Here is a 23332-nt window from a genome sequence, read left to right as displayed (position 1 = left end):
ATTACCTATTGAGTAGGTCTGAGAATCGGTCAACATCTATTTTTCATACCCTTTGGTGATAATTTTTTTCTAACTAGATATTACTTGAAAAAAATTTATATGGCATAACAACGTTTGCCGGGATATATCTCTGTCTTTATGATAGAATTGAGTTTCAAATAGTGTCAGGTTGCTACCTTATCCTCACCTAAAAGATGAATCCAAAGTTTATTAGCCTTTCCCTTTATATACTTTTAAAATCTGCACAAGAAGAGGAGGAGTTGGACACTTTTTTTTCTAATTACACTAATAATTAATAATTCCTCAGAGCACGATCCACCGCGAGATAAACACCGCATTGCAAACATGAGATCCGCCATTACCGCCGCCGGTGTACGCCGCGGTGCATAAACCGCGCGCGTTGCCCTTGCTGTTGCAACATGCGACGCAACATGTGCCGCAACATGTGCCGCAACATGTGCCGCAACATGCGACGCAACATGTGCCGCAACATGTGCCGCAACATGCGACGCAACAGCGAACGCGGGCCGACGGCGAGGAACCGACGTATGTGACGGTTAAGGCGAAGAAGTGATGAGTGTTCTCGGTATTTCGCAAAGTGCACGAGTTTTTTTGACTGCCGTGTTTCGCGTTATTTTTTATTGTAGACGGCCAGGGTTCGGCGTTTGATATTTTTTTGGATTTGGAATTTGTTGAGATTCAAATGGGGTTTGATTTGTGTGTTGTGTTTTCACGGCGATTTTGATGTTTGAATTTAGAATTAAATTAAAATCCCTTGGTAATTATTTTATTATTTTAAAATTGGAATTTAGAACAAAAATTTACGATTAAAGTCTTCCTGCCACATTGAAAATAACATTCATTTGTTATCTGTTTTGTCTTCCTTTGGAAATTTATAGAAAAGTTTATGTGCAAGACTGTCATATAATTACGATTCAATAGCAGAACTCGAGATCCTATTAATAAGAACTAAAACCACATTGGGTTACTTTGCCGTTGATTGAACATGTATTAAATGAAAATATTGATAACACTAAATATTTAAATAAACGTTCTTTTTTTTTACTGGTAATTAAGTGTAATCCTATCACGAATTTCAAAATGTAATTTCATTCGCCGAATCCTATTAATTTTGGTGCAATTATAAGTTTTAATCACACAATCTTCACTAAATGTAAATAAAAACACAACTTTTTTTTAAATTTATTTATATTCTCTTTATACCTCGAATATTGTTCTTTTTTTTTAAGTATAGTTAATTGTAAACAATAATAAGTCTATAAATGTACGCAGAATAAAATGAAAAATAAAAAATGAAAATGAAATGGCACATAGTGAGATTGTAATGATTGAAGTTGTTCTATGAAGTGTCTTAAAGAACTAGTATCTGTTGCCGTAAAGATGTTAAATAAATCTCAAGATCGCGAAAAGCACTATACAGTGGTAAATATAATAACTTAAATACTTTAAATAATAACTTACTACTATTTTGCTCTGCACATTCAGGCAATTGAATATGTAATTATTATCCATACATGGGTAAGTTTGCGTAATGTCAAAGTTCGCGAAGGTCAAATGGGAGTCGCTTCGTGTAAAAACCTGACTCACCCAATCCAGGATCCATGGTCAAAGGCACACCCCGGGCTCCTCTCCAGAGTGGTGAGGATGCGACCGGGACTAGTGTACTGATAACATATTTGGTATCTGCGTACATTTGATTCTTATTATTTTTTAATAATTTTAACTGAAATTTTATTTTAGATTAATTTATAGAGTTATGTCCGAAGATATAGAACTGATTATTGTGAAAATGTAATCCTTATATTGGATTTTGAACACAAATATTAATACTTACTTTAATTATTTAAAAAACTAATGCTGAAAAAATTAGTATAAAAATACAATTAAATTTTTTTTTTGGTCACAAGATTCTGTGTTAACTACTTATTTGTTTTTTTTTTTGGTATATAAAAGAAGAAGAAACTAAGAATAAAATCCTTTTAAATTATTTAGCCAATAGCGTCGTACCACAGATAAAAAAGAATTTGATTGGTCAAGTTTTTGACATTCTTTTAAATACCTCTAATTAAACATACACCATGCGGTGGCAGACTTATGGCGAGAGCCATTTTAAACATCTCGAATAAAAAAAATTTGTCTGATTATTATGCGTTATAATATCTAAATTCAGTCAACTCGTACGAACCCACCTTTTGCCCTAACGCCATGTAAATATGTTTTCAAAGCCTAGTTTCTTAATATGCGGAAGTTTGATACGGCCAAAAACAAAAGTAGTGTCGTAGCGCAAAATGGCGACCCATTGACCCCACTATTTTTTTTGGCCGTATTGCAATTTGATTGATATCTACCTATTAAAAAAATAGCTATAAATCGTGCAACAGCGATGTATGCCAAATATTTGTTGTAATTTTAAGTGAAGTATTGATTTTCACCCTCGCTTTAAAACTAGCCGAGTTCCTCTGGTTTCGTCCGCCGTGAGCGAAACCACAGGTACGGTTAAAACTTAAAAAGTAGGTAAAATATACTATGAAAATTAGGTCACTTGTAACGAAATGACCATATTCAGTCTGACCGAATTATTTTAACTCTGTTTCATGACACATATAACATATTGCAAAGTAAATTTTAAGCTAAGCTTTATTTTGATTAAAAAAAGGTTTTCGCAACTACTCGAGAAAACAGTCATGTTTTTTTTTTTCATCCTATTAAGCAAGAAGTTCCTATTAACCCTACCCAAAGGCCGGATTTATGAAATAAAAAGTTAGTTGAAAGCGAGGATTAATCTCAATGTTCCCTTCTTTAGAATTCATAACTTAGCGTAATAGCCTGCGCGGTGAAATACCGAATTTAATTATACCTATCTTGAGACTTCGCCTGTTCGGGCCGTGCCATCCTAGCATACTACTAACGTTTCCTAATTTATGTAATTAGAATTAAACTTAAAATTACTATGATTAAAAATGATGCGTTTTAAATAAAAACCTCGTGTTTTTTTCTCTCTCCATACGTATTTATAGAGAGATTTTAACAAAAATTTGGAATATAAGTCCTGTAAGACTTGTAAAACAGATCAACTTAATGGTCAAAGGGTCAATCGGGAAAACAGAAGGGTGAATGCACTTTGTTATTATTAAGGTCTTTTCGATAAGGTTGTTTACTGTGACCCATTTTGATCTTTTGACCCTTTTGATTAACTTTGAGCAACTTGTTTAGATTTGCGACTGTTTTAGTGAATTACAGGTCTTAGAAGCTGCTAAATCATTTACGGCCGACGGAATGCTGATTTGAATGTTTTGTGGAAAAGAGCTAGGAAAAGTAATTGCCGCCGGTCTAAAAATGGTTTAGGTTTTATTGACATCAATTCATGAACTGTTAATTATGATCCAGATCTTCCTATTTGATAAATCGTAGACTTTATAAATATAAATACGTAATTACCCTGGCAAGTTTAAAACTAAATAGTGTGAATTGATGTCAATAAATTTTCTTAAAAATATGCCTCTGGGCGAATGGGCCCTTCGGGGTGAAAAGGGATTTTAAACGAATATTGATGCTACGATATAAAATTTTGAAAACATAAATTGAAGTATTGTGTAGTTTTAAAGATTTACATAAAATTGAGGTAATTTTTACCTGTGTATTTATTCCTCCGATTTTGATCTGTATATGCATTTTAACCGACTACGAATTAAGGGATGTTGTAGCATTTTAATGTTATCGTGGATTTGTGTTCATAGCTTCTAAACTTTGTTGTAATAATAATCGAAATTATAAACTTTGTGTAAAATATATAATCTGTAGCACTAATATTTGATAATAACGAAAGTTTAGGGGTTATATTATGTCGCAAATCCAATATTTATAAGTGTAGTCGGGCTTTTTAATTTATATTTTAATTGTAAATTATATTTGCATTTTCTTTATATCTCTTCTCTCTTGTAATCCTAGAAATCGTGATTATCTTAAGAGTTTACAAGTATTAAGTTTCTCTTTCCTACTGTGTAGGGTACTCTATTATCCCGTATTTAATATAACTTACCAGTGGTCACAGTTTATTTGCGAGAGTATGAGTTTTAAACAAGAATATTTACTGAGAAATTGTATAGAACTTTTGAATAACAGTCCCCTTTGACCCCATGCGTTTTGATATCACATTCTAGGGTGAATAGGATTTAAAAATGTAAATCAGAATAAATTGGGAATAACGTTATATCACGACTAAATATTAGCGACTTTTTTTTGTCTACTATTACTACTACTTATAAGATTATTTTTAATAACGCCGAATTTCCATTCTCTCACTGAAGTGGAGGGCAGGCAGAGACTTCTTGAGAGAGGTTGAGTTGGTAGGATTTATGATTAACTGTTCATGCATTATCGATTTATATTAGCGCTTCTTTTAATTTTCTCTCCCAGAGGGGTAGGCAGAGACAATTATTGAGTTGCCATGATATTGATATCACCAATTTTGAGGTGATATCAAGATTCTTAAATTTATTATTCAAATTTAGGTATAAATACTTATTACGCGAAAAAACTGTGACCACATTTTAAAAGTAATGTATAAAATCCCGTAGTGTTAAGATTGACATCTAAATCTCCGTCTTAATTACCGGAATATTAATATCTCTTTAACTTTTACTTTCCTTTTATTTTGAAACCCTGAATCGAATAGAACCCTTAGCAAATTAGTGGTTACTTCTCGACAAGGCGGTGGGTATTAGTGGTCGAAAGTTTGTTTATAAAAATAGAAGCTAATATTGTAAATGCGAAAGTCTGTCTGTTTCACATCTAAAATGCTGGGTCTAAACCTGAAATTCTTTATGGCGGTACAGTATGTGAATTTTTTTTACGCGGGCTTCCTCTAATATTCTGTATTGAGTACTGATTTAAACTCGACACTGACAAAATTAAACACATGAAAACAAAGTTAATATCTGTAAACTTATCCTGGGCTCTGTGATCTAGGTCTTGTAGATAAGACGATATTCGCTTAGTCTTAATATCAGTGATCTTATTGACTTGTCCCTTGACGGAACAAATGAGAAGATTCTGTTTGTGTCAAGCCGAAGAGTCGACTGAAAGTGGCCTTACAGTCTTTTGAAAACTGTTGGCTCTGTCACCCCGCAGGGGAATATGGTCGTGATTATGTTGTTTGTGTCACATGTCCCATGGAACTACAGAGATAAAATCTTCTCAGTGGGATAGACGGTTAATTTTTTATTTGTCTACTCCAAGATCATGGTTTAATGGTGGACCACGTTCCTTGGATGCATCCAGGATACATCAAGTAAATAATGATGTTCAATCATTCTTTATGAAGACGACTTTTTCTTGCCAGGGAACATAGTACGTGCTGAATTTTATACGTGTCTCTGGTTGAAAGTGATATATTAAAGTGAAACATTACGCGAGTATTCAAGTTAACAGCTAAACGTAATAGCGTGGAAAGTTTTTGGGTAATTCGTGAGCATTTAGACAAAAAATATCGTCATTTTGATGTATTAGCCGAAAAGGACCTTAATTTTTTTTCTTATTTACAAAACAGTGGCAGTTCCATTATAGTTAATATCCACCGCCTGTCTTGAAAATAAAAATTAAAAAAAATATCATTGAAAAAGGCTGAGGACACAATTTTTATGATATACAATGTCTTCTAAACAGGGTAATTTCATTTACTGTTGTGTATTTTTGAATAGAAGCGTTGTTAATCAATTTTTACTCTTTATCTAACATGGAACAAGGTACATTCTTGTATAACCTTAACGCGTAGAACAAATATTTTTTTAGACATGGCCAAAAATTTGAACAAAATTTGATATTAATTCTTCTAGTCTTTAATAATATTATTTATTTTTTAATTGGTGATTCTTTTCGTAATATAAATGAAATTTTATCAGTATTATTTGTTGGTCATTTTGGCGTTTGTTTAAATTTTTGACCATATCTAAATGTTAAGGTAATTATAAATTAATAATATTTGCCCATTTTATTGTGAATTGTTAAGGGCATAATCAAATTTAATGTAACTATTAATATGTGTAAATGAACAATATTCAATATAAATATAATAATGCTAGCCAATGTTCTTTACGTTGCTAATTCATTATCATACATATAATTTAATTAGATAAATTAATGAATAGTTTTAGAAATATTAATGTTATGATGTCTCACTATTTATTTGTACATGTAAACTGTTTATCACATTATATATATAGTTATAGATGTAAAGTAGAGCCGAATGATCTGTTGGTATTTGAGAGTGTATAGGCTAGTGTAAGTGTTAATTCCGATATTAAAACATTTTCAATGCAATTACAATGGGAGAGTGGAATAGGTTGTTTATTTTTTAATTTACAATAAGGAGCAAAGACATCTAAAGATTTACCAAGCTCATTAAAATTCGTTAATTTTCATAATTTCTATTATTTGACATACTTAAGTATGTATTATTTTGGCGCTGGGTTTAACATCTATGTTAAAATATAACGAAAATATAAATATTCAAAAGTAATTTAAATCTTTTCATTATAATAAGTGGTTTGAATTTATTATAAATATACCCAGCTAAATAATATATTACCAACTTTAATTAACTTAACATGATCCTTAAGGTAATCATTTTTGTTTTAACAAGAATTTTCCTACAAAAATTAACGATTTATCATCAAACTCGTTTGCCAACTTGTTCGTTTCGCAACCCACCGACTGTAGTGCCAAGATTACACCGGGCTGATGTTATTATAATTGCATTTAGGATGTAAATTATTTAATATATTATGTGCCAGTCTGCGCTGCATTTGTTTTTGAGGTAGTTTTTATCCAAAACCCAAACAATAAAGTGTTTCAAAATATATGCTACACGCCATTTTTTACAGCATGTCTATTCGTTTTTAATACTATGTTGTGAGCCCACAATTGGTATAGTAATATTGATTAGAATATTTATTGTTTTTTCAATTTCAATTTAAGTAATAATAGTTTTTTTTTTTAACTAATAGTTCACTGAGATTTATTAACATTTCAATACTTTAAAATATTTAACATAGATGGAAATAATGAAATAGAAAATTTAATTTAAATGAACTCAAATTAAAACTAAAACTACTTATAATATTTTAAATGAACATAATTTTCAATCGAACAGGTAGTTGCGATGTACTACTATTATGATAGTTTCTTGCCAAATAATTTACGCGACTTATCGCAAAACGTGACCAATGGTAAATTATAAGTAAACATGTAACTGAGACAAGAGATAATGGTAATTTGTAAGGGTAAAACTTGTGCAACGAATTAAGTTTATAAATATTTTGTTTTTTTTTATTTGCCATTATTCGTCATAGGCACAAAAATTGACCCTTCAATTTATTCAAGAGCTTTTTTTTTTATTATGTTTGAAGCAAATGCATCGCAGACTTAGTACTAAATGTACGTGTACGTAATATCTTCCATTAGACCCGTAGTCGCTGTGAGCTACCATGCATATTATAACAATAAATAAGATATGGATTTACTTTGTATTTTTATTTATTTCCAGTTAACCTTCATAAAGCCTTGTCTATGGTGACGCGACGTACTAACTTGTGTGCACCAACTTAGGCCTAATCTTGCTTATCACCAAGCAGATTCAAACGCACTCAAATTATTATAAAAACAAAATATATCACGCCTGTTTTTCCATTCAGGTCAGGACGACTTCGGAAACTAGGTACTATTAATTTCCAATTGTTCTGATCTTGACAGATCCCGCCTCTGCGCTTATAATTCCTTTCATTCTCAACAATTACAGGCGCTTTTAACGAGATGTCGATCTCGACGATGATTCTCCTTCAATTAAGATAAACGATTTTCGAATAATCCGCGTTACCACAAAAACCATTTGATTTTGGCCGGTACCATTGATTTCCCAAGGCGCATGTCACTTTTCCCGCCGATTCGGCAGTCTCCCGCGATTCGTTCACCGCACGCCCGCGCGCGCGGATATCAAGCACATACAGCCAAATGCTGGCACAAAATAATACATTTTAAAATAAGAACGCGACAATATTGCACAAGGACAATTTTTTTTTTAAATATTTTTTCATGAAGTGTGTTTTGTGTGTAGAACAGAGGAATTTGAAGATCGTCGATTATTTTCGGGTGCGTTTTTGATAACAAATCGATATAATTACAGTGCGTTAGTGCGTACGTTTTTTATGTTTTTATTTTCCGCTTGAGCCTGTTTATTACGTGTTTATGTTGTCGTTAAGTTTGTAGTTAGTATAATAAAGGTAATAAGTGTTGTTATTTACTTCATTTAGTATTTATCGATGTATTTTTATGGCCTGGAAGGTGATAACAGATTCTTCGTGTTATCCAAGTAGGTACTCCTGTTTTGGAATAGATCCATTCCATAGCCGTTTTTAATTTGGTAACGTTACTGAAAGATTTACCTTTATTTTTTAAACAGAATATTTTTTAATAGGTTAATTACTTTAATAAATAGTTACTTTTAATAACTAAATTTACCGAATTTATCAGTAACACATTTTAAGGAACATAAAACCGAATAATATAAGTTTGTTAATATTTGTTAACAAATTACTGATTTTAAGCAAATATATAATCGGCATATGTTTTTGCTACCGAGCTGTGAGACGATATGTAATAATTGCTAAATTATTAAAAAAAAGAATCAAACTAATTCAGTCAAAAGCTATATGTATCTGAATTTTTTAATAAATATTCTTTGTCAAAAATAACAAAAACTTGAACATGATTTCTTAATTACATACGTATACGAGAATGTAGCGTTGCGTCGCTACGTTGCTACGCTAAACTACGACCTAATACAATCGTAGACATCCTCGTAGCGTTTTCGTAGCCGATCCCAAGTGTCGTAGCTTTTTGGAAGCTAATCCAAAGGCTCGTAGCGTTTTCGTAGGTCCTTCTACGAGCTACTCACAAAAAACACGTTAGAAAGCAGTGTTATTTATTACTTGTTTTCGAAATAACTTTTATCAATTTCTGATGTTTGCTTATCATATTATATTCATGACTGTTGGCTCTGTCTACCCGGCAAGGCATATTGATTATATGTAACATAAAAATATAGTATTTATTAAAATTATACACTACGGTTTCCTAACAACAACGGTTCGTAACCACAAAGGCCGTTTGTAACCGCAACAAGAATACAACTAGTAATAAATCTTAATTAGTGCCGTGTGATTCCCGGCACCAATACAAAAAGAATAGGACCACTCCATCTCTTTCTCATGGATGTCTTGGGATGAAGGAAACTTGGGATTCTTAGTTAGGCGATGGGCTAGCAACCTGTGACTATTTGAATCTCAATTCTATCATTAAGCCAAATAGCTGAACGTGGCCGTTCAGTCTTTTCAAGACTGTTGGCTCTGTCTACCCCGCAAGGGATATAGACGTGACCATATGTATGTATGTATGTAAAAATCAGAATTAATGTTAATATGAAAACAGAATAAATCAATAGCCGAAGAAGGTCAATTAATAAATTCAAGTGTAAAATGGCGCAGCGCCAAGTCCAGGCTTTGATTGATAAGTGGAGAGACTATGAGACTAGAGAGGGCCCGTGGCTTCTTCCGCGTGTTACAAAAATTCCCTTTATCTCCCGCTCCCACCGGAATTTTCCGATATCCTTTCTAAGCATGTACGTATGTATCTATCCTTTCTAAGCGGACGTACTTGTACACATGCATATGCACATATTCATGTCACGTCTATATCCCTTGTGGGGTAGACAGAGCCAACAGTCTTGAAAAGACTGATAGGCCACGCTCAGCTGTTTGGCTTAATGATAGAATTGACATTCAAATAGTGACAGGTTGCTAGCCCATCGCCTAAAAAAAGAATATCAAGTTTGTAAGCCTATCCCTTAGTCGCCTTTAACGACATCCATGGGAATGAGATGGAGTGGTCCTATTCTTTTTTGTACTGGTGCCGGGAACCACACGGCATTACTTATACGTACACTTACAATCTCACTTCTTCCTCCTGGCTATAGTCCCGGTTGCATCCTCACCACTCTGGAGAAGAGCCCGGGGTTAGCCCTTGACCATGAGTCCTGGATTGGGTGAGTCAGGTTTTCACACGAAACGACTCCCGTCTGACCTCCGCAACCTTTGCAGGGGAACCTAACCCGAATTGGATCATATGGTTGCACACCCAGTTGCCTGAATGTGCAGATTTCCTCACGATGTTTTCCCTCACCGTAATAGCATCGGTTAGTTATCAAACTAATGAACTGTGATGTTATGTTGTATATTCACATTATTCTGATTAAAATAAAATTAATTAATACTTACCTAAATATATAAATACCTAATATTTAAATACCCACATAACATACCTTAATTTTAACTCAGACGTTTCGTAAATCACGAAGAAAGTTTAAAATCAGTTAAAAATAAAAATGATTTATGCAGGTGAATTGATTGGTTGCTACTATAATATCCTACGTTATGAGGAAACCTGCACATTCAAGCAACTGGATGAAAATTATTATCTGACACAGTTTAGTTGCTCCTGCAAAGGTTGCGGAGATCAGACGGGGTCGATACGTGTGAAAACCTGACTCACCCAATCCAGATCGTAGTCTTGGGCTTATTTTTCAGATGTGATGACATAATAAAGTTTTAAATAGTCATTCAGATATACAAGGAGAGTGTGGAGGGAAGGGTCGGAGTGGGAAGACCTAGACGAACGTATCTTGATCAAATTAAGGACGTCCTGGTAAAAGGTCTGGTCAAGAGTACCCGAAACCGCCGAGCTTGCATGAAGAGAGTTATGAATGAAGCGAAAGAAGTATGCAGAGATAGTGGCAAGTGGAAAGATGTAGTCTCTGCCTACCCCTCCTGGAAAGAGGCGTGATTTTATGTATGTATGTATGTATAGTCATTCATAAAACTCGCGTTAACCTGCTGTAGGCTTCATAACACTCAGCGCTGTACAAGAAACTTCTCTCGAAAGTCGTAAAATGAAGCCTTTTTATTTTACTGCTCCGAATCCGTATGCGAAGTTACTAACATTAAGTAAGTAGGTTATATTTTTAGAAAAACTTTTCCAATTGAGAATTTTCATGCGCTACTCTTTTGATACAGTTTTTAGGGTTCCGTAGTTAAAAAAAGAACCTATTACTAAGCTGCACCAGGCTTTGCCTCATAAAACGTACATACATACATTCCATCACGCCTGTTTCCCATTGGGGTAGGCAGAGACTATGGATTTCCACTTGCTACGATCCTCACAGACCTCTCCCGCTTCCTTCACACTCATTACTCTTTTCATGCATATTCGACGATTACGCGTACTCCTAACATCTCTCTTTTTCAAGACATTCGAAATTAGCTCCTTGAAAGTTCGACAAGGCCGGAACTGTCCCACTTTTACAGTTAACTCTGCCTTATAAATTCCTTTCGTCAGTCTGTCCTCATCCATTCTCTCGACATGTCCAAACCATCTCAACATACTCTTTCATAATCCGTGATAGCTAGAATACTGAAATTTTCACAAAAAAACTTTCAAAATAAATAATTAAAATTTACAAATTGAAAGTGTCGTGTGGTTCCTGGCACCAATACAAAAAAGAATAGGACCACTCCATCACTTTCCCATGGATGTCGTAAAAGGCGACTAAGGGATAGGCTTACAAACTTGGGATTGTTTTTTTAGGCGATGGGCTAGCAACCTGTGACTATTTGGATCTGATGATTCTATCATTAAGCCAAATAGCTGAACGTGGCCGATCAGTCTTTTTAAGACTGTTGGCTCTGTCTGCCCCACAAGGGATATAGACGTGACCATATGTATGTATGTATGTACAAATTGAAGACCATTTTGAAACATGTGTTTTCACAATAAATACGATTTGATCATAACTAATTTATTTCTATTGTTACAGATCCAAAGCTATGACGCTCAAAGCAGCATCGCGAGATAGCTCACCAACGCGTGAAAGTCATTTTGAAGTTCTTTTATGTCTGTAAACAAGATGGCGGAGAAAGTCAGCTGATCGGAGATTCGCGCGCGCAGGCCACGGAGCGTCAGGCGGATTCAGCGCATCATGGTAAATATTTTGGATTGGACGTTATTTAGAAGGCACGAATGCCATCAGACCTTATATGACCTTATAGATAGAAAGATAGATAAAAGCATTATTCACTATCACAAAACATTTGTTGGACACATACATAATTAACAGTAATAAACAATGTGAATGTGCAATGTGCATGTATGTACCACGAACAATGATGGTCAGTGAAAAGGTCCTGACTCAGCATAATGTCGCAGGCGTAGGCACCGCGACGCTGATGATTCTGCCAGAACCGTAGATGAGCTCAGCGAAGCCACGCGAAGAAGAGATGAATGTACTAGTTATAGGGCGAGTGTCCTATAAAGTTTGTAAATGTTATCAATTCGGCCTCTGTGGCGCAGCGGTAGTACGCTTGTCTGTGACACGGGAGGTCCCGGGTTCGAATCCCGGCAAGGGCATGATGAGAAAAGTACTTTTTCTGATTGCCCCGGGTCTTGGATGTTTATCTGTATAAGTAGGTATTTATTATAAAATATAGTATCGTTGAGTTGGTATCTCGTAACACAAGTTTCGAACTTACTTCGAGGCTAACTCAATCGGTGTAATTTGTCTCATATATATTTATTTTTTATTTATTAATTGTAAACTCAAACATTGGGACTCCAATCTGATATCTATAACTATGATATCAAGGGTAAGGCTGTAACCCAGTTTCTTAAATATTTTGGAAGGCGAAATCCCTTATTTTGATGCGTATCAGGTAGGGAACGTAGAGGAATTTGAATATCACTAGGTAAAAATGAAAAAGCGTAGATACCAATTTCTGATTTGTAATTACCGTGGGGTTGGCACCAATAAAAAAAAAGAATAGGACTACTCCATCTGTTTCGTATGAATGTCGTAAAAGGCGACTAAGGTGTAGGCTTACAAACTTGAGATTCTTCTTTTAGACGATGGGCTAGCAACCTGTCACTATTTGAATCTCAATTCTACCATAAAGCCAAGCAGCTGAACGTGGCCTACCTCTTCAGAATTTCGTCTCTGACTACCTTGAAAGAGAATTAGACATGACAATATCAATGAATTACTTCTACAATTCGCAAGGGAAGACTTGGAGCGAAATAAAACGCGAAGCTCAAGACCGAGCGGGATGGCGACGCACTGTGGATGCCCTCTGCCCCAGCTAGGGGACATAGGACCTTAAGTCAAGTCACTTCTACGATTCTAATGTCATCTTCTTCCACAGCAGGTGTTCGGAGAATGGGCCCAGGTGGAGGTGGTGGAGCTGGTGAACGACGGGTCGGGGCTCGCCTTCGGTATCGTGGGGGGCCGCTCGTCTGGGGTGGTGGTCAAGAGCGTGTTGCCCGGGGGAGTGGCTGACAGGGTGAGTGATCAGAATCAACTATAAGAGAGTCCGTGTTCGAATGTACTCGTATCGCAACAATACATACATACAGTCACGTCTATGTCCCTTGCGGGGTAGACAGAGTCAACAGTCTTGAAAAGACTGAATGGCCCCGTTCAGCTATTTGGCTTAATGATAGAATTGAGAGGGACTGTTGGAGTGAGAAGGCGAATGTACCTTGATCAAATCGGAGACGTTCTAGCAAAAGTTCTGGTCAAGAGTACCCGAAGCCGACGAGCTTACATCAATGTAGACGAAGCGAAAGAAGTTTGGAGGGATCGTGGCAATTGGAAAGAAATCTCTGCTTACCCCTCTGGGAAAGAGGCATGATTTCATGACTCTGTGGTTGTAAAATTATAACCAGTTCCATTTGACCCCAATGAGCAGAAATTCTGAACACGGAAATGGAAATGAGAACTGCAAACAATGCACATCGCAATTTGGAGCGCTCGAACATAGAGTAGATACGTACAGAGAATAAGCTTTGTAGGAAGTATAGATATAAAAAGTTATTTATTCCTACAGAAGAAAGAAGGAGAAAATAATCAGTTTAAAATAATTATATTATGAACATAAAAATTGAGAAACTTTTACAATAAAAAATATTTTTGACATAACTCTAATAAACAACATCATGGCAACCGTTGCTATGGCGTTTACCAAGAAGGTTGCCTACAGCTTTGAGATTTGATGATTCAAATTCAAAATTTTTATTCATTATTATAGGATACTTCATATCGCTTAATAATTGTCATCATCTTTTGGTTTCACAACATTGGTTAACGTCAAATTAATTACTTAAAATAAGTTTACTAAGGCTTCTAAGGCCTCAGTGCAGAAGAAGCGGTCACAAACTGCACGGATTGATAGAGCCATATCAAGTGGCAAGCTGTTCACAATTAGAATTATATTATGATGTTTCTGCGACCGGCTGATACAAAAGAAAAAAGAATAGGACCACTTCATCTCTTTCCCATTGATGTCGTAAAAGGCGACAAAGGGATAGGCTTATAAACTTGGGATTCTTCTTTTAGGCGATGGGCTAGCAACCTGTCACTCTTCTCTGTCACCTGTCTCTCTCTTCCTGTCAATTTTATCATAAAGCCAAACATATGAACGTGGCCAAAGCCAAAAGCCAAATATATATATATATATATATATATATACTTTTCTGTGTGGTCCAATGTCCGAGAAAATTATATCCTCCAGCACTACAATTAAAATTTTGGGTACGTTGTCTCTGTAGCAATTGCATCTGCTGATACAGATGCAAATTTGGACGAAATCTCCCGAATGAGGTTATGCCGTTTTTGTGAATTGAGTGTGCTCATTACATTTGACTTCTTTTCATTGCCGTGTTATCGTTATCGGTTACTGGGATCACTATATCAGATTATTTATTTATTTAAACTTCATTGCACAAAATACAAATGTATAGCACAATTGGCGGACTTAATGCTGGTAGCATTATCTACCAGTCAACCATTGGGTCTGACTGAGAACTTTATGTGGGGTCAAACATAATAAATATATTTATATCTACACAAAATATAAAATAAAATAATTATAAAATATTAATATAATATAATATTAGATTCCATGAATGAAGAAGTAGATTTGGGAAATAGGCACGTCCTTCCGTGCTGGTAACTATGGTAGCGTTAAAAATATGTACATATTTTCACCTCTATTTAGAGGATACAGACATATTATAACGTCTATATCCCTTGCAGGGGTAGACAGAGCCAACAGTCTTAAAAAGACTGTTGGCCACGTTCAGCTGTTTGGCTTGATGATTGAATTGAGATTCAAATAGTGACTGTTATCTGTCCATCGCCTAAAAGGAAAGTCCCTAGTTTTCTACGATATTTATAGCAACGAGATGGAGTGGTCTCATTCTTTTTCTATTGGTGCCGGGAACCACTCGACACTGCCGAGAACCACACGGTAGAAAAGACGAGGCTTTTACCATGACTCTGGATTAAAATAGCCAGGTTTATGAACACGAATATAAAGCTACTCCCGTCTGACCTTGTCATCCTTTGAAGAAGAACTTAATACATATTGTAATATAGTTACACATTCAGTGTGCCGTGTGGTTCCCGGCACCAATACAAAAAAAGAATAGGACCACTCCATCTCTTTCCCATGGATGTCGTAAAAAGCGACTAAGGGATAGGCTTACAAACTTGGAATTCTTTTTTAGGCGATGGGTTAGCAACCTGTCTCTATTTAAATCTCAATTCTATCATTAAGCCAAATAGCTGAACGTGGCCATTCAGTCTTTTCAAGACTGTTGGCTCTGTCTACCCCGAAAAGGATATAGACGTGACCATATGTTTGTATGAATGCATGTTACACATTCAGTTGACTGAATGTGCAGGTCTCTCACACCTCAAAACTATCAGTTAGCACTCTAACCAACGCACGTAACTCAAAAAGGAGTCATTCATACGTGGCCTGGCCTGGATTTGAACTTGTTCCTCTCAACCGCACCACGAATTTTATTCGGACATCTTAACTGCTCGCCCACCGGCGCTTACATTGCTCAATAAACAATAAACCCCTCATCATATTGACGCCGTTTCATTACAGCTCCGGTCCATTTGTTGGTTTCTCGTAAAAATTGATTATCTATTAACAGTCTATTAGCAGATTGTTCAGAGCAGTTATAGGACAGGTTGTATTGCTCTATGGAATTCTCATTCATTAATTCATAAAGTCACGTCTACATCGATTGCGGGGCTGACAAAACCAGCAGTTTTGGAAGACTGATAGGCCACGTTAAGCTGTTAGGCTTTATGATAGAATTGAGATTCAAATTGTGACAGGTTGCTAGCCCATCGCCTGAAAGAAGAATCTCAAGTTCATAAGCCTATCCCTTAGTCGCCTTTTACGATATCTATGGGAACGATATGGAGTGGTCCTATTCTAAAGTGTCAGGAACCACACGTCAATGATGATATAATTATAATGATGATGATGTTAATTCCAATGATATAAAAAAAAACGTTTCATTATAGTCCCTGTCTATTTGTTTGGTAAGTATCTCGTAAACATTGACCGCATTATTAATAGTCCATTAGCGGATTGTTAAGAGCATTCAATTATAGGTTGTTTGCTCGTCTGTTTATGTCATAATTGCACACAACTAAGTGTTATATGCATATAAATACGTCTATATCCATTGCAGGGTAGACAGAGCCAACAGTCTCGAATAGACTGTGAAGCCACATTCAGCTGTATGGCTTCACGATTCACGAGTAGAAATTAGAATAGAATAGAATAGATTTATTTTCAAAATTGGATACAAGGTATCACTTATTGACGTCACATCACTTAAATCTAATTGTAACTACTACCGCTTCCAAAGCGCATGTGTAGAAGAAGCGGCGGGAGAAACTACACTGCAGCATTTTCATCGGACGTCACCACTTTCCATTAGCCGTGTGCACCAATAAAAAAAGAATAGGACCACTCCATTTCACTCCCATGGATGTCGTAAAAGGCGACTAAGGGGTAGGCTTATAAACTTGGGATTCTTCTTTTAGGCGATGGGCTAGTAACCTGTCACTATTTGAATCTCAATTCCATCATAAAGCCAAACAGCTGAACGAGGCCTATCAGTCTTTTCAAGACTGTTGGCCCTGTCTATCCCGCAAGGGATATAGACGTGACCATATGTATGTAGAATACATTTATTTTCAAAATTGGATACAAGGTATCACTTATTGACGTCACGAATTAAATCAATTTCAAATCTCTCTGAACAGGATGGCCGCCTGCGCAGCGGCGACATGCTCCTGCGCATCGGCGCGGTGTCGGTGGTGGGGATGTGCGCGCGGCAGGCGGCCTGCGTGTTGAGGCAGTGCGGCGCATGCGTCAGATTGCTTGTGGCACGACCGGCGCCGTCCAACGCTGCGCCGTTGCAGGTAATTTTACTATGATTTTATTAAGGACGTCCTGGTAAAGGGTCAGGTAAAAAGTACCCGAAACCGCCGAGCTTGTATGGAGAGAGTTATGAATGTGGATGAAGCGAAGGAAGTGTGCAGAGATCGTGGCAAGTGGAAAGAGGTAGTCTCTGCCTACCCCTCCGGGAAAGAGGCGTGATTTTATGTATGTATCTTTTATTAGATTTTTGATGGGGACTCAGTGCCGTGTGGTTCCCGGCAGTGCCGTGTGGTTCCCGGCACCAATAGAAAAAAGAATAGGACCACTTCATTTCTCTCCCATGGATGTCGTAAAAGGCGAGTAAGGGGTAGGCTTATAAACTTGGGATTCTTCTTTTAGGCGATGAGCTAGCAACCTGTCACTATTCGAATCTCAATTATATCTTAAAGCCAAATAGCTGAACGTAGCCTATCAGTCTTCAAGACTGTTGGCTCTGTCTACCCTGCAAGGGATATAGACGTGATTATATTTAATGTAATGACTAAGTGGAAGGCTGCTGAAGCGGTAAGATGGCGGCCACTCATTTGGTCCTCCTATCCTCCTTGGTATGCGTGTGCGCATGAAGAGGGAAATTTTGTAAAAGCTGTTCTTTACCGTCGGCTCTGCTTGGATCCGAGGGAGATGGTCTGACTGAAGACGATCCAGCCCCTCAGATCTTCGGGAAAGAATTAGAAGCGTGTACCCTATGTCCTTTTCAGTACTACTCGAGGAGAATAAGAACGCCTTATAACCAAATGTCAAAGGTGTCAATCTTTTGATGATATCTTTGTCGGAGCGTCCAAGTTATTGCATCGTGAAGGATTCGAGGCAGTTTTTCATATTTTTGGCTTTTTCACGCTTGGTCATAGTTTGAAATGTAAACAGGTACAAATTCATATTCAAAATTAGTTTTCATTATTATTATAGGACATTTCAATATCACTTAACAATTGTCATATCTTTTGGTTTCACAACATTGGTTGACGTCAAATAAATTACTTAAGACTTAGTTTACTGCCGCTTCCAAAGCGTCAGTGCCGAAGAAGCGGTTACAAACTGCACTGCAGCATTTTCTTCAATAACGTCAATTTCACATATATCCGAACTTCGAATAGAAATGTGGACGAGAGATTACTTATGTTATACTATTGTTATGAAAGAATAGAATAGAATAGATTTATTTTCAAAATTGGATACAAGTTATCACTTATTGACGTCACATCATATAAATCTAATTATAACTACTACCGCTTCCAAAGAGCATGTACGTAGAAGAAGCGGCGGAACAAACTACACTGCAGCCTTTTCATCAGACGTCAAATACAAATATAGATCTCTTATATCTAAATCGTGGACGAATGCACATTGTCTACATTAAAAAAACATGAATGAATGTAGAACGATACATTGATTTATACGGAACTAGCGACCCGCCCCGGCTTCGCACGGGTGCAAAATTATAAATGTTATTATACATAAAAACCTTCTCTTCCACTCTACCTGTTACAAAAAAACCGCATCAAAATCCGTTGCGTAATTTTAAAGATTTAAGCATACAGACAAACAGACTAAAATAGCGACTTTGTTTTATACTATGTAGTGATTTCAAATCAGTTGTCACAGTACCTAAAGCTGGTCATGCGGGTTAGTTAGCAGTTCCTTTGTTTAGTCAATGTTTGACGTTTCTTTACTTTTGGCTTGCGTCCAGGTCACGTTTATCCATGTTTATCGGTACGTTGGTCAAGATTCGTCAACAAGCTATAAAATCATTTTGTACGTAGCATTGACGGAATCAGAAACACCATATTCAGTGCTGGAGAAGACAGATTAATCAATTGTTATTGTGCCGTGTGGTTCCCGGCACTAATACACCACTCCATCTGTTTCCCATGGATGCCGTAAAAGGCGACTAAGGGATAGGGTTACAAACTTGGGATCCTATTTTTAGGCCATGATCTAGCAACCTGTCTCTATCTGAATCTCAATTCTGTCATTGAGGCAAACAACTGAACGTGGCCTTTCAGTCTTTTGATGATTGTTGGCTCTGTCTACCCCACAAGGGATATAGAAGTTACCATATCATCACAAGACTGAAGGCCACGTTCAGCTGTTTGGCTTAATGACAGAATTATGATTCAAATAGCGACAGGTTGATAGCCCATCGCCTGAAATTATAATCCCAAGTTTAAAAGTCTATCACTGAGTCGCCTTTTACGACATCCATGGCAAAGAGACGTAGTGGTCCTAGTCGTTTTTCTATTGGTGCCGGGAACCACGCGGCACAAGAATATATTTTCCACGAAGTCTTGGAGAAATTTCTATGCACGAACCAATTAAAACTAGGAAGCAGGTCGACTGGCAGAATTTAATTGCGTGTTAAATATCGCGTAATGAGTTTAATTACTTTCGCGCCTTATAGTGAATTACTGTTGGCCTCAATATTTAGTTACTTCTAAGATTTTGCTTTGGTATTCTAAGATATACTTTTATGTTAGTCAAGTACATACATACATATAGCTACGTCTTTATCCCTTGCGGGGTAGACAGGGTAAACAGTCTTAAAAAGGCTAAAAGGCTACTGCTCATCATTAAGACAAACAGCTGAACGAGGCCTGTCTTTTCGAGACTGTTGGATCTGTCTATTCCGCAAGGGATATAGATGTGATAGATATGTATGTTGTAACTAAAATCAGATACTGAGTGCTCCCTTCCAATATGTAACGCTATTTACAGACACCCTGTATAAAACTCAAAGGTAACTTATTGGCTGACTGACCTATATAAATAAATAAAAATATATACAGGACAAATTACACAGATTGAGTTAGGCTCGAAGTAAGTTCGAGACTTGTGTTACGAGATGCTAACTCAACGATACTATATTATAATAAATACTTATATAGATAAACATCCGAGACCCAGGCCAATCAGAAAAAGTTCTTTTCTCATCATGCCCTGGCCGGGATTCGAACCCGGGACCTCCGGTGTCACAGACAAGCATACTACCGCTGCGCCACAGAGGCCGTCAAACTATGTTTATACTTCCTACATTCACTAAGGAAGGATTTCTTGTAAATCCCCGCGTTCACGAGGTATATCGGGATTTTACGCGAGAGTTTTTATTAATTTCACATACATACATATATATGGTCACGTCTAAATCCCTTGTGGGGTAGACAGAGCCAACAGTCTTGAAAAGACTGATCGGCCACGTTCAGCTATTTGGCTTATTGATAGTATTGAGATCCAAATGTGACAGGTTGCTAGCCCATCGCCTAAAAAGAGAATCCCATGTTTGTAAGCCTATTAGCCCTTAGTCGCCTTTTACGACATCCATGGGAAACAGATGGAGGGATCCTATTCTTTTTTGTATTAGTGCCGGGAACCACACGGCACTTTCACAAACTTAATTTCACATACCATAGATAAATAATTGCAAATGTTTATATCCTTCAGTGTTAGGTGTATAAGTAAATGTGACCCTGTTGCACATTTCTTCCGATTTAATTTTTATGTTAATCTAATATTCCGTGTGGTTCCCGGCACCAATACAAAAAAAAATGGGACCACTCCATTTCTTTCCCATGGATGTCGTAAAAGGACACTAAGGGATAGGCTTACATACTTGTGATTCTTTTTTCAGGCGATGGGCTAGCAACCTGTCACTATTTATATCTCAATTACATCATTAAGCCGAGCAGCTGAATTTGGCCATTCAGTCTTTTCGGGACTATTGGCTTTGCCTACCCCGTAAGGGATATAGACGTGACTATATGTATGTATGTATGTTTTTGAACAAAATAACAGGGCCACTATACTTCACGCTGTTCTGCCTTAATTGGAGTCGCGGCGAGCTTTCGTCACGGCCGCTCTATATAAAGCTATTTCAGAAGTTTCACATTTAACCTGTATTGTGCAAATTTTGCTTAGTTCCTCAGTTAAGATAGGACGTTTGTAGGATTGAATCCGCTCGTTGTATTAAGATGGCATATAAATGCATTAATTCATTAAAATAATCACGTCTTTATCCCTTGCGGGGTAGACAGAGCCAGCGGTCTTGAAAGACTGATAGGCCTCATTTAGCTATTAGACTTAACGATAGGATTAAGATTCAAATTGTGACAGGTTGCTAGCCCGTCGCCTAAAAGAAGAATCCCAAGTTTACAAGCCTATCCCTTAGTCGCCTTTTACGATATCCATGGGAAATAGATAAAGTGATCCTATTTTTTTTTTATATTGGTGCAGGGAATCACACGGCACCGATAAATATTTAAGGATAAATTCGTAAAAGTAGATTAAATTCACTTGAAACAATTTCTTTTTACATTAGTATAATAGGTAACGCGTAGCGGCCCAGGAATCGTAACGAGATTTTTTGTTAAGAAAAAAATTAGGTACCTACTTTTAGTTTATGTACTTTTTTTGGAAAAAAAGATAACATTTTGCATGTAACTATTGTTTAAGACTTAAGCATCATACCTTGTAAATGACCTGTTGTTCACCCTTGCCTCAATTTTGTATGCGATCCTCTTAATGTCAGGTTGGCTGGAAGAGATCCCACTGAGGGATAAGACCGCCTTTGTACTGCACTACTGTTTTATATTTGTAATGTACTCCTTAAGTGAACAATAAAGCATTTACTTACTTACTTACTAAGATTTTCCTGACAAACAAAGATCGCTTAATTCGATCGATTTTTTCGCGGCAAAAATGTTCACAAAACTGTCCCCAACGAAGGCGACTAAGGGATGGGCTTATATATTTGGGATTCTTCTTTTATGCAATGGGCACTCAACCTGTCACTATTTTAATCTCAACTATATCATTAAGCCAAACAGTAGTACGTTTAGTCTTTGGATGACTGTTCACTCTGTTTACACCGTAAGGGATATAGACGTAATTATATGTATGTAGGCAGAGACTACATCCTTTTACTTGCCACGATCTCTGCATACTTTTTTCGCTTAAGTACCTGCCTACCCCTCCGGGAAAAAGGCGTGATTTTGTGTATGTATGCATCCTGGTAAAGGGTCAGGTCAAGAGTACCCGAAACCGCCGAGCTTGCATGAAGAGTTATGAATGTGGACGAAGCGAAGGATGTATGCAGAGATCGTGGCAAGTGGAAAGGGGTAGTCTCTGCCTACCCCTCCGGGAATGAGGCGTGATTTTATCTATGTATGTGAATGAATGAATGAATGAATAAATTTATTTGCAGGCAAACACGGTAAAAAATACATAGTAGGACAAAAGTATGTCTAGGTTTAACCGAGCAAGCGTGTTGCACCAATAGTTGGCATGCAAATGTTGAAGTCAATAATGTCTATTAAAATAAATTACAAATACGATAAAAATTACGTCAATAGTTACAATAATAAAAAAGCATTAATTAAATGTATGTATGTAAACTAACCCCAAACTGTCTCCCCCAGTCGCTCGGCGCGTCTCAAGCCCCAATAGTTCCCTCACGGCTCCTGGCCGACCCCCTGGACCTGGAGAGGCGCCTCGCGGAAGCTGGTCACGACGGCTTCGGAGCCCTGTGTGAGGACACCACGCCCACGTCACCACCACCGACTGTCATCGAGGAGAGTCTTCACCACAGGGTACGTGAATTGTTGACTGCCTTCAAAAAAAAATTGTGGTTCTAAGTTTTTTTATTTGTTGTAGCTTTATGTGCCGTGTGGTTCCCGGCACCAATACAAAAAAGAATAGGACCACTCCATCTCTTTCAAATAGATGTCGTAAAAGGCGACTAAGGGTAGGCTTGCTTGGGATTCTTAGGCGATGGGCTAGCAACCTGTCACTATTTGGATCTCAATTTTATCTTAAAGCCAAATAGCTGAACGTGGCTTATCAATCTTTAGAAGACTGTTGGCTCTGTTTACCAAGCAAGGGATATAGACGTGATTATATGTATGTATGTT

The 23332-nt window shown here is 36.9% G+C and overlaps 2 protein-coding genes across 2 annotated transcripts in view; both read left to right on the top strand.

The window, feature by feature from the left end:
* Positions 1-1916, top strand: part of LOC106131741 (homer protein homolog 2) — a 36531-nt gene extending 34615 nt beyond the window's left edge. The window contains exon 10 of the mRNA XM_060951785.1: positions 308-1916. Within this exon, the coding sequence (XP_060807768.1) occupies positions 308-349 (42 nt within the window). The 3' untranslated portion in view covers positions 350-1916. The remainder of the gene's footprint in view (positions 1-307) is intronic.
* LOC132903416 (patj homolog) lies at positions 420-23056 on the top strand. The gene is made up of 5 exons (XM_060951709.1): positions 420-546; positions 8132-8166; positions 13323-13460; positions 17255-17413; positions 22841-23056. The coding sequence occupies exons 1-5, from the start codon at positions 420-422 to the stop codon at positions 23054-23056; spliced, it is 675 nt and encodes a 224-aa protein (XP_060807692.1).
* Positions 23057-23332: the final 276 nt, after the last annotated feature.

This window comes from Amyelois transitella, chromosome 26 (assembly GCF_032362555.1).
Source record: "Amyelois transitella isolate CPQ chromosome 26, ilAmyTran1.1, whole genome shotgun sequence".
Classification (NCBI taxonomy): Eukaryota; Metazoa; Arthropoda; class Insecta; order Lepidoptera; family Pyralidae; genus Amyelois; species Amyelois transitella.
This window is presented reverse-complemented; position numbering and strand designations above follow the sequence as displayed.

What these genes read in the sequence shown, in the direction of transcription:
- LOC132903416 (XM_060951709.1), top strand. Translation starts at nt 420, where the DNA reads ATGCGACGCAACATGTGCCGCAACATGTGCCGCAACATGTGCCGCAAC. An exon ending in CCGGGGGAGTGGCTGACAGG is followed by an intron (nt 13,461 to 17,254) that starts GTGAGTGATCAG and finishes CTCTCTGAACAG; the next exon opens with GATGGCCGCCTGCGCAGCGG. An exon ending in CCAACGCTGCGCCGTTGCAG is followed by an intron (nt 17,414 to 22,840) that starts GTAATTTTACTA and finishes TGTCTCCCCCAG; the next exon opens with TCGCTCGGCGCGTCTCAAGC.